Genomic DNA, 12,208 nt, shown 5'->3' with positions numbered 1-12,208 from the left:
GGCAGATGCCTATGAAATTATCACATCAAGCAAGGCAGATGTCTATGAAATATTACATCAGACATGGATAGTATTGGATACCAAGCCCTTACCAGGATAGTCGCACAGTCATCAAAGCTACGCTCAAAGTCATCTTCATCCACAGCACCAGACTCGGCTGCTACATTTATAACACAGCAGAGAAAACACAAACATCTTTTTAGAAATATCATTGGCAATGCCTCCAGGGCATGGACCTCTTGGAGACAGAGACTTTGAAGAACACACATAATTTGCTAGCAAACAGCATGCAGGAATCCATACACAGACGGGAGATTTCTTCACTTCAAGTCAAGTGGTCAAGAGCAGGATAGTGAGCACGGCCCTATCTTTGGCAAAGAGAGCTATAGCATTGCTCAGATATATATGTATGGTGGCCATGAGAACTGAGTAACATGTGCGAAAGACCTGTAGGGCACCTACTGGTTTTGCCACGTCTAGCTGTTTTTCTCCGCACGCCCTATCGTTTTCCATCACTTTAGATAATGTACATGCATGCAATCGCAACTCCTTCTTCTTTTCTTACATTATTTGTTAGTCATATTTGGAGCATGTCCATACGTACAATACACATGATACAGTTTCCGTACAAGTGTACAACTATATCTCTCTCTATATATATATATATATTCTCAGATTAGCTGAGGGATGTAGTTAGAGTTTGGTGGCACGTAGTTTTCGGTTTATCTTGCTCACAATATAATACATTGTCATAGTTGAACAGGTTGACTTACTCAGTAAATCGTGTGTGGTAGTATGGGAGAATCCCATCGCCGAAATCGAGTCCTTTTCAAACACTTGTGTCAATTTGAGGCACACCGTAAATTCGGCTTCACCAACAACAACAAAAGAGCAACACAAGTCACTGGAAGACTCTACTGTACTTACCGCCAGACAAGGACGAACCTGACCGCTGTGGCGTCATTCCACGCAAGTTGCTAGAGCTGTTCTGACGGGACTGAGGGCGACTGCCGGGGCGAGAGGATGACGACGAAAACACCGATGTCGAGGTGTCGGCTGATGTGTCAAACGAGGCACTGGAGCTGCGCGACATGCTTGATGTTGGTATTGCTGCTGCTGCTGGTGGTGGTGCTGCTGCTGGTGGTGCTGCTGCTGCTACCACCGCCCCTGCTGTGCTCGTCTGCAACAGGTAAACGTGCAATGACGACCGTTAAAACCATTGGAAAAGTGCAATGGTGCGCATTAAACCCAATGGCAATGCCCATTAATTCAAATAGGGCCTGAATGCACCATTCGCATTAGTCAAATTGTTCTCAGCTAGACCTATACGAAAAATCGGGGCGGACGGGAGGGTTGTATTTTTATTTTATAACTTTTTTTTACATCTGCATCGACCGGACATCTTGAAATCTTAGCATGTATTACATCTATGGGGTTGTGGGTGTACTACCATTGTTGGTTGTGACTGCTACCAGTCTGCCTGGGCACACTCCAAACACTTTGAACATGTGCAGATGACTCTGTGATACAATTTCCTGCTGCCATGCGGCGGGCACGTACGCACACACACACACACACACACACACACACACACACGCACACGCACACACACACATACGGGTTCATCGATCAACAACAGCTTCGGACGCGGTACGCGGTGGCTGCGCAGTTTCCATGAATGCAGGCGTAGATATCAGGTGGTACACTGTACAGACCACAGTGCCATGTATTGTAGTTGCCAGATTTCACACAAGTACACTGGAATCACACTGCACTGCGTGATGTCGCTATGGTAAAAGCACGTTGAAGCTGTACATGAGAGCTCGTGTACGCGCATACTGCTAAAAAAAGTTGCGTTTCGCTAAACACACGAGTTTTCTACCGTTGATCACGAAAATAAAAAATAAAATAAATCCCGGGACGGACTGAAAAATCGGGGCGGGCGCTGACGATCAACAATCAATTATTTTTACTTGGCCTTAATTCAAATAGGGCCTGAATGCACCATTCGCATTACTCAAATTGTTCTCAGCTGGACCTATATCATAACAGCAACATTCAGGTCAGAATTGGATATTTTCTGGACTCTGGGGGTTCGAATAGCATGCACAGGCGGGTGCAAAATATCACTGAGGATACATAACGAGGGAAAGAACAAAAGAGGGAGGGAGAGGGAAAGAGGGATAGAGGTAGCTACATAGATACATGCAGATAGGTAGACAGACAGACAGACAGACAGACAGACAGACAAATAGATAGATAGATGAAGAGACACCAATACACCACACCACACACGTGCACACACATACTACCACTACAACTATAGCATGACTGCCCATAGGGCAACATGACCCCCCCCCCCCTGAGGACACACGCACATACAAGCAGTGAGACAATGCTGACCTCCGTTGTAGAGTGATTGCTAGAAGCAACCACACTGCCTGCCCTTTGTGCTTCATCGAACTTCTCATATACAGCATCCAGCCTGGACAAAACACACAAGTAAATGTAGATAGGAAGAGGAGAAGAGATAAAGGCATAGAACTAGTACTTCAACACGCCACTGAAAGGCTACTGCCTGGGCACTGATGACAATTATAAATTGTAGAAACGAATTAGGGGTCGTTCATAAATATCTTTTTTCACAAAACGAAATAATTTCGTTATGGGGTGGGAGGGGGTTGACCAATTTCGTTTCAGAAAACATTGATTCATGTACATGGCCGTTGTATATACATGTATATCAACATTTTTTACGTTCTGAGGGGGAGGGAGGGAGGGTTGGGTCTAAACTAAAATAATTCGTTTGGTGAAAAAAGTTCGATATTTACGGACGGCCCCTTAGAGCAAGGAAAAAGGAGTCACAAGAAACTTCACTCTGTTCATCTTCTCGCCTAGGGACATCAGAAGACGCCACTAAGGACTCGCAGTTTATACCTTGTCATTGATGAGAAACCAGGGACGTTGGTAAGTTGGTTGCTGATGGCTGATGCCCTGGGTTGAAAGTGTGAATAGAGTCAAATTTGCTGTTTCGCATGCCCTGACCGGATTCGTGCACAGATTCAAATTGTGTCTTTGCGAAGTGCAAACAAAAGAGGCAAGCGTCTCATTTCGAGGCCATGCTGAGAACATGTACACACATCCATACACACATACACACACACACACACACACACACACACACACACACACACACATCATCATCATCACGGTCCTGGACATTGCATGCTGAGAACACGTGCACACATACCTGGCTTGAGGCAAGCCTCGCTTTGCCAAGTCACCACGAATCCTCTCTCCCACGTGTCGATAGACGTCCACCAGTGCCACCACTGCCTGATCTCTCACCTGAAGATGAGATTGACAGAAGGAAGAGAGCATTGAACAGGGCAGGGATGCATGCGCTGCATTGAATGTTGATGCACACCCGCGACGTACATCATCACACCACCTGATAGAGAGAGCGAGAGGAAGTTGTGTTGCGACTCACAAGATTTTCACGTTAATCCCGATCAGCAGGCAACGAGAAACTCTGAGTCGTTACACAGCTTCTTCTCTCAACTAAAATCCTGGCCAGAGAAATTCGACCCGTTTGTTTTTATTTTACTTCATCAGATACACAAGCGTTTCTACCTTCTCGTCTAACAATACGGCTAGACTCTCAATAAAAGATGAAGACCACGTGACCAAATAGGGCAGTGTGGTACGCGGCTCTACCGCACCGCACTCACTGTCCACTGCTCTCGAAAGCAGTGCTACTTTACTCACCAGGTCTAATTTCTATGGCACAAACGGTGGGTGGTGTGAGTAGTGACGATACACGCCACCGGTGTGCATCAACATTCAGTGCAGCACCCACTAAGTACAGTCTACATATAGGTCTGTGATGAAGGTGCTGAAGTATCACGTAGAATTCGTAACAGGTCTTTCATTGGACACAACGACACCGTGCCCTCTACGCCTACATCTACGGTAGTAGCATGAACAGCAGCTGCTGCTGTGTACGGGTATGCGTACTACTGTAACTACCCTCAATGACAATTACATCAGACTCTGCTGCTGCTGTGAGCATTGATTTAGTACTGGCCAGCCATTGATCACCCACCTGATAGTTAGCATCGCCTGTCAGCTTGCAGATACCGGCTATGTAGCGACCGACCAGGAGGTTCTTAGAACCAAATCTATATCACACACATTACACACATCACACATACCATACACACACGTACACACACACACACACACACACACACGCGTACACACACAAACACACACACACGTACACACACGAGAGCATGCACATGGATCACACAAGAACAGGAGCAGTCCCACAATGGCAGCTAATTTAAAGCACAGTGGACACAGCTACTCCTCTGCCATAAGTTAATGGTAACCATCAAAATCAGTCTACATACATGTATCTCTTGCCATCATGAAAGACAGGTCAAAGAATGAAATGAGAACAATAAGGAGTCGGCATATCAATGACAGGCCTTGCCAGAACATGAAGAGGACACTGTCACACACCCAGCAGCAACATACTGAAACGAGCCACAACATGCACACACAACTGCTTGTAGTCATCTCCTTACTTGTCCAGTGCCTTGCTGACTAGTGCTAGGCCTTGCTCGCGCACATGCCAGCCCTTGTGGCCCAGAGTGTCCGGCAGCAGCTTATCCAGGACAGTCTGTCGGAACACGAACAAGAACATGAGGCACACAGTGATGACATGATTGAGATTCTACGAACAAACATGTCTCTGTGTACATGTGTGTACATTGTGTGGGTGGGTGCAACGTATAGGAATTTGATAAAAGGAGTTTTTGGATGCCGCTGCACCACTGATTTCACGAAAAGATTTTTGTTCGGAGGAACACAACCTAACACAAGCAGCACAGAAGCCACTAATAGTTTCGATGAGGCCTTTCGTACCATTACTCTTCAAGTTGAATATAGCAGTGATTAGAGGTCAGTCCTTATATCTGGCATTTTGGTGGTCAGAGCAGTGAAAAAATAGCACCTATTAAAGAGAGCGCTAGTGGCGCCAACTACATAGTGAAACCATCAATACAGAGCACAACATCAAACTGCATTGGGGACTACGGCACTACAATGTCAAAACAGTGATAACTTTCAAGTCTTGCTCCTTTTGTGCCCGGTTCGGCAAACTACCGGTGTGTCTCTCTATCTGTCTTTCTGCCTGCCCGCCTGGCTGCCTGTCTGTCTACATACCTGTGGTGAGCCGATGGCTTCCATGATTACAAGGAGGCAGTCAAGAGATGCGTCACGCACAGGCTGGCGAGCATCACCCAGACGCTCCCTCAGAGCGGGTAACACTAAACAACAATCCCAGAACACAGATGGAAAAGTGAGCACCGCAGTGAACCAACAACACTCAACGACAATCTGATAACACTGAACATCAGCCAAAGGTGGCAGGTTGGGCAACAGTATTTTCACGAGGTACAACCTAACTTCCATTTCTGAAAACTCAGCTGGAGATCTGCACTGCAGCTAAGTTTTACCCCGAGCATGCATTTCACTACAAAAAAATGAAAAAATACGAAGAGAGAGAGAGAGAGAGAGAGAGAGAGAGAGAGAGAGAGAGAGAGAGAGAGAGAGAGAGAGAGAGAGACAGAGAGAGAAAGAGACAGAGAGAGACAGAGAGACAGAGATTGCTTACACACCAGTGGAGCTAATACCCCAGAGGGTATGGTAACTGTAAAAGGAGAAAACAAACAACGAGGGCATTTCACATAGGCGCTGTGCCGTGTGCCACTGCTGAACGAGCGTAGTGCATAGTTGAACACAGTGATAACAGTTACAAAACACAGACTAGCTAACCTGTAGACAAGTGGGACTTGAACTTTTCACCAAGAACCACACACACCATGTTCAGCACTTCCATTCCATTTGTGCAGATCTACAAAGGTGAAAACAGATCAAAAACAAGAGAAGAGAGGACGAGAGAGCAAGAAGGATGAGGAGGAAGAGCAGGAAGAGAGAGAGAGAGAGAGAGAGAGAGAGAGAGAGAGAGAGAGAGAGAGAGAGAGAGAGAGAGAGAGAGAGAGAGAGAGAGAGAGAGAGAGAGAGAGAGAGAGAGAGAGATCAACAATTTACTTGATGGAATAGTTTCTGTTTGGCACAGTGGCTGCATTGTTAGTGAGCAACGGGGCATAAAGATTGTCCCATCCCTAAGATTAGTACGAAGAGCAACGTTCAGCACAGTGACACCTGACAAGGTATACACGTGTTAGATGCGGTCAGAAAATGTCTTTCAGTATCACCATTCACCAAGAAAACACGTGCGAGATAGCGATAGCGACTTCACCGATGATTTCATAGGAAAGGGGTTTGCTCCCCACATCGACGCTCGCGCTTTTCCGCCGACTTAACTTGACTGACTCACGACTGCCACGTACTCTTGGTATTATCAAGAGTACATAACCCCCCCCAAGAGTGTGCAACTCCCACATACCCTGCTGTCCCGACAGAATTTCAAGTTGACGTCATTATTTATGATGCAATGCTCCTTGCACCAGTGATTTACAACAGGTGTACGGGTGTCAGCGCATCACATGTTTTTCTCTGCAATAATTTGTACAGGATCAGATGGGCTTCGGTCAACCACAGGTTCCGGATTCGTCTGACAATCCGTGTACAGTGCGCATTGCATCATAAAAATGACGTCAACTTGAAATTCTGTCGGGACACCACCCATAGTCGAGTTGCACACTCTTGGGGGGTTATGTACTCTTGGTATTATTATGAAACGGATACAATGTGTTCAGTGAAAGTGCTTTCGGATTCGTAATCTGGCTATTGCGATGGTAGAGGTTGCACTAATATGATACCCATCGCCCGTAGGCTAATCGGTAAGACCCTTGAGCAATAGAGCACGATGGTACGTGTATGTGTGCGTGTGTGTGTGCAAGCGTGCGTGCTTGTATGTGCGTGCACACATCTGTACACCGTTTGTGCTCGGCCAAACGCAGCTTGAAACTGCTCTAACATGATTAGTAATACCTAGTTGTACATGCATTTGGAGCCTCTCTGTCGAATCTGCCACAACTCAGTCCGAAACTCCATGGAGACAACCAAATTATTGAGTCAACGAGACACATGCAGAGTGTTCTCCCCAGTAACAAACGCACTAGCAAGAACTATACACCGTGTGTGATACACTTTACAAAGGAGCACACGTCCTGGGTAGGTGGGTATATGACTCTGAAGCATACAACGTAGCATTTGAATAGTTTCTTGCCTAGCCCAGTAGCACGTCAGGACAGCACACACACACTCGTTCTCACATCTGCATCCATATCTGTCCAGGGTTCTAGTCAAGGGGGGGGGGGGGGGTAGGGGGCACAGCCCCCCCCCCCCCTTGTGAAAAAGTGCCGCCCCTACCCATTTTCCGATTTTTGTGTTTTTTCATGCCCTTCCATGAAAATGCAGTCAATAGTCAGTGCTAGAGGGTTCGTAAAGGCACATTTGTCTGGGGTGAAGTCAGGTGTTCGCCCCGTACGCTGCATTTCGCATTGTAAGACAGTTCTTTTGAAAATGGAAAAATGGGTTACGGGGTAACTGTTTTCCCTGCCCCCCTCTACTATTTTGACCTGGCTAGAACCCTGGTGTCTATTCTGGACTATGATACGAGTACGCTCACGACTCCGCCGTACAAGGTTTGTCTCAGAATCAGTGTGTGTGTGTGTGTCGCTACGGGTGGGTACCGGCAAGACTTCCGGCCTCGTTTGTGTGTGGCACAGAGTTCACAATCTGTCATGCGTTATCCTGCCCGTACGGAGGCTTCCCTTCCATCCGACATAATGAAATCCGAGATGTCACCACAGCCATGTCGAGGCAAGTTGCACATAATGCGTCCCTTGAGCCGTCGCTCCAGCCACTGTCTGGGGAGCGGTTTCAGCATCGCTCGGCAACAACTGACTACCACGCTCGCCTAGATATCGGTGTCACTGGATTGTGGGGCAGCCGTTTTGAGCGCACCTTAATTGATGCACGGGTAATTAACCGACATGCGTTGTCAAACCGTGCTGCACCTCTTTCCATTGTCTATCGAAACCATGAGAAAGAAAAGAAAAGGCATTATGGAGAGCGCGTGAGGAACGTTCAGCAGGCGTCATTTGTTCCGGCGGTGATGTCCGCATCCAGAGGCTTCAGTCGTGCGGCGGCTTTGTACAAGCGCATATCTATCCTGCACTCAGAAAAACAGTCTGAGCCTTACAGCCATGCCATGGCTTTCATTCGATGCAGGATTTCGTTTGCTCTGCTGCATTCTTGCACTGCTTGTCTGCGTGGCTCTCGTGTTAGGCATCGTGCTGCTGCTAATGAGGTATCCCACACTCTGGCAGTGTCGGAAGCCCACATCTTACGAGATTAGTTGCCATTTCTCGCTTCCCTCCTGTGCGTTTGTTGCTTATCGTGTTCATATTTGTATTCAATTTGTTTTGTTCATTTTGTTTTTGCTTGTGTTTTGAGAACACAGCCCCATGCTGTGTGATCAGTCGTGTTGAAAGTGTGCGTGTGTGTGTGTGTGTGTGTGTGTGCGTGTGTGCGTGTGTGTACATGTAAGTGGAAGTGTGTGTTTGTGTGGTGTGTGTGTGTGTGTGTGTGTGATGTGGACTGTTTTGTCACACCCATCCAGCACTCACGCTCTCCCACACCTTAGCAAGCCATCAAGGCGACTGCATGGGTATAGTGATACATGCAACAAGAACTTGTGGGGATGAGGTGAGGCCTAATACGTGCTGTGTACTCTCGGGACATTTTGATTGACATACAATTCCACAATACAATTCCAGATGTTGAGAACTAGGTCAATACCTTCGGGTGGCTGCTGTTTATCCAAGTAACCAAGCCTGCAATGAGCCGATCCAGGTCATCGAAGTCGTGAACTGAATTCTCCTCTTCACTCAAGAAACCGTGGAGTGCAATTCCAACTTGCAGACGTTTGTTTGTGTCTTTGTCAAACATTTCAGCCAGGAGGCGATCTGCAACTTGCTCGTAGGCCATTTTTCCGGCTGATTGGTCACAGAAAACTACCAGATAGAGTTAGATTACGTAGTCTGATGCCACATATCAGAAACTGCACGTGTCAGAGTGTATTTGTTGGAAGAGGATATAGTAAAAGTGTAAAAGCTAGAACATATTCTCAACTGAGAAGAAACTTCTGCAATGTAAACACCTGGCTTGTTCAAAAATGGTTCAAAAATGCACTCGTGCACCCGTGACAGGTTTACGATAAACAACCACCATGCCACGCCATATTCGAGTTTGGGGAGCGACGCCTGTGTAAATCGCTACAAAAGTAGGTTCTTCGTTGCTTCGCTGATTTTAGGCGGGGAAATAATTGAATTTCGGTCGACCGGGATGTTTCCATGGACACAAGCGAAAGAGCGTCGAAGAAAAGCGCAGTGTCCTACGCAGCTAGGCTAGGCAGCTCAGCGCGCACAGGTACAGACTGCAGACAGTGCTGGGTGGAGCCTGAACAACATAATTCATGAAGTGGAAGAAGAAAATCATCTCTCGAAGAAAGACTGAGTCATTGACTGTAGCGCAGACTTTTCCATGACAAAGTCTTTTTGCAGAAGGCTGAAAACTCAGCAAGTGTGCACTCGATCGTGACCCTCGCTATGTCCAGTGAGGTCCACTCGTTCCAGGCTGCATAGCATGCCGGTGTAGTGCTTCCACAAACGACTTTTTGTTAGCAGTTTGGGGAATTGTGGAGTGATAGACCATGGTACATTTGCTGCAAATTTCACAAGAACTATTACTATTAGTACCTTGCGACCACTGACCGTAGACTACGTTCCCGCAATCGTTCCACCGAAGGCGAGAAATCTGTGTGTCTCTGTTCCGTGTCTTGGTGTCATTCTGGATTGTGTGGAGCGAGCTGCACCCGCTAGTAGCTTTTCAAGTGTGCCCGTCTGCGAGCAACGCTGCTAAGGAATAAGGTGCATTGCATTTGCAACGGTACCCGTACTACGCGTCCCAGCTGGTATTGCTCCTATTCAGTACAGCGGCCAAGCAACGTTCACCAACACTGCCCGATTGATCCTGGAGATACCGATCTGCACGGAAGCAGCGTAATACCCACAGAAAGTATCGTTGCCATCACCTATCACGCAACGCCGTCAAGTCCATCATAGGGAAGCCAAGTACGGTGTTGACACCCATTGGACGTACGGTAACCTTGCCTGACCGAATCATCTGCGCGGAGCACGTTCCATTGTGTGCAGTGGTTGAGCAGTAGTCCACTTCATCTAGGGCTGAGTGTGGCAAGTTAAGTTCAGCAACAAGCAGTCATTCAACATCAAGATCCAAGTCCACCCCTGACCACACCACATACACGCACACGCACGCACCGTTGCAGCAGTAGTAATGGGTTGTGGATCGTCGCAAAGCACCGCAGTAGCCGTTGTCCAGGCTGCAGGCGCATCGGACATTCTTGATCAGCCGGAGGACGGCGAGGCGGCGGTAAACAGCAGTTCACCACCGGCGAAAAGCAGTGGCGGTGCTGAGCCGGATAGCGGGGTCAACTCGCCAGGGAGCATCAACGCCGCCCCTGCGTCCACCGAGGTGCCGAATAGCCGGCAGGAGAGTCAGGAAACAGGCCAGGTATCAGCAGCGGCCGGTCAGACTAGTCAGCGACCGGCAGCGTTTGATGTTGCGTTCGACGCTCCCGCCACGGAAAACATCAGACTGACACAACCGCGGCGACTGCCGCGACTGCAGAAGCTGGACACGAGGCGACCAGCAACATCCAGGAAGGATATCGAAGAGAAAATTGCCGTCCACGACCAGAGACGCAAGGATGAGCTGGCGAAGAAAACCGAGGCGCAGCGCTCGAGACAGTCGCGCCGGGACAAGCTTCTTGCTGAGGTGCAAGCAGCGCGTGCACTCGAAGCTCAGCAGAATGCCAAGGATACAGATGAGTTGGCAGACGGCCTGCCAGAGGATGACAGTATGACAGATCTGATGAAGATCGACAAACAGAACGAAGAGGATATCTCCAACATGCTGGAGCACGAAGGCCAAAAGCCATTCGGACTTGGATTGAGCGATGGCATCGTAATCCAGCCAGATGAGACTGGCAATGATGAAGGCCTTGCTGCATCTGAAGAAGACGAAGCATGGTGAAGGCCAGTGGGCACTGCTGCACATGCTAGTCTAGGGAAATCCCCATGTTTCGACTGGGGGGTTCCCCTAACTTACAGCAGATCACAGGTAAGCCCATATTGCACTGCAGTCCACACTGTGTGACCATGCGTGAAACATAGCTAACACGGCGTGTGAATGCCAGTCAGAACTGCCCTTGCCAGTACACCAGGCACGTGCAGTTCTAGTGCTGGTCAGTGGTGTTGTATAATACATGTATGCAATGTAGTTCCAGTGTGTGTGCGTGCAACAATAAAGAGAAGATTAATGTTACTGACAATGTGCATGTTGCGACCGACTTACAGCACAGATTTGTTTTGCTACAGAGAAAGCTGTGCAAGTCATGTTAATATGCGTTTGAATTTATCTGTACCAGTCATATCACATATCTCCCATATCTTCCACTATAATAATTATCTTGCTCGGCAAGCTACCTCATCCAACCCATAACCGTACTGTGTGCTATTTCAGTACAATCTGCTACGGTCTTGCGTGTGCAGGGATGTATACTGTATAGCCAGCTCTGCCAGGTGCAACCGGCCAAGGCAGTTGCCTATCACTCTGACAGGTCAATGTGTCCTGTATGTACGGGAGGGGCGGCGGAACCAGGGAGTATTACAATGGTATTGTACTACTCCCTGGGCGGAGCTTGTACAGTTGGTCATACCATGGCCGGGCGGGCGAACTGTTTGGCCACTAAATAGCATGCTTACTGCTGATGAGGTCATGTATACCCGCCATCTCATACACAAACTTGTATGAAGGACTATGGTATATGGCATGGCGAAGCCAATCAAAAACTGCTTCTGCTGGTCCTGTGTGGTGTTGGGTAGTGTTGGGCTGGGCTACCCGGTGGCTGGTGATTTTGAACCTAAGCCGATCTAACAGTGCTCATCATGATGCACATGAAGTAGTAGGACATACTAGTAGTCATTGTGTTCCGCACCTTGTTACTGACCAGTTGTGTGCTAGTCCTGGATGGCTACCATGCAGCATGATGTGCTTCAACCTCTGCTGTAATCACTAATGTGCT

General features: G+C 47.9%; 2 protein-coding genes across 3 annotated transcripts in view; one reads left to right on the top strand and one right to left on the bottom strand.

Annotated features, from left to right (window-relative positions):
* Window positions 1-9,207, bottom strand: part of LOC135816105 (CLIP-associating protein 1-B-like) — a 38,474-nt gene extending 29,267 nt beyond the window's left edge. Inside the window, exons 1-9 of one of the 2 annotated variants that reach the window (XM_065329474.1) lie at window positions 8,842-9,207; window positions 5,845-5,923; window positions 5,233-5,336; window positions 4,593-4,687; window positions 4,106-4,181; window positions 3,251-3,348; window positions 2,404-2,485; window positions 928-1,180; window positions 93-160 (exon numbers count right to left, since the gene is read on the bottom strand). In XM_065329474.1, the coding sequence (XP_065185546.1) occupies window positions 93-160; window positions 928-1,180; window positions 2,404-2,485; window positions 3,251-3,348; window positions 4,106-4,181; window positions 4,593-4,687; window positions 5,233-5,336; window positions 5,845-5,923; window positions 8,842-9,030 (1,044 nt within the window). In that variant the 5' untranslated portion in view covers window positions 9,031-9,207. The remainder of the gene's footprint in view (window positions 1-92; window positions 161-927; window positions 1,181-2,403; window positions 2,486-3,250; window positions 3,349-4,105; window positions 4,182-4,592; window positions 4,688-5,232; window positions 5,337-5,844; window positions 5,924-8,841) is intronic. The other variant, XM_065329475.1, reaches the window with a different exon arrangement.
* A 307-nt stretch (window positions 9,208-9,514) lies between these two features.
* LOC135816103 (uncharacterized) lies at window positions 9,515-11,613 on the top strand. The gene has a single exon (XM_065329473.1). It carries the CDS (start codon window positions 10,399-10,401, stop codon window positions 11,155-11,157), a length of 759 nt encoding a protein of 252 aa, XP_065185545.1. The 5' UTR covers window positions 9,515-10,398; the 3' UTR covers window positions 11,158-11,613.
* The last annotated feature ends 595 nt before the right edge of the window (window positions 11,614-12,208 follow it).

Source organism: Sycon ciliatum, chromosome 4 (genome assembly GCF_964019385.1).
Source record: "Sycon ciliatum chromosome 4, ocSycCili1.1, whole genome shotgun sequence".
Classification (NCBI taxonomy): domain Eukaryota; kingdom Metazoa; phylum Porifera; class Calcarea; order Leucosolenida; family Sycettidae; genus Sycon; species Sycon ciliatum.
Note: the sequence above shows the minus strand (reverse complement) of the source record. Positions and strands in the feature narration are given on the sequence as shown.

Coding starts and splice junctions, on each gene's coding strand:
- LOC135816103 (XM_065329473.1), top strand. CDS start 10,399: ATGGGTTGTGGATCGTCGCAAAGCACCGCAGTAGCCGTTGTCCAGGCT.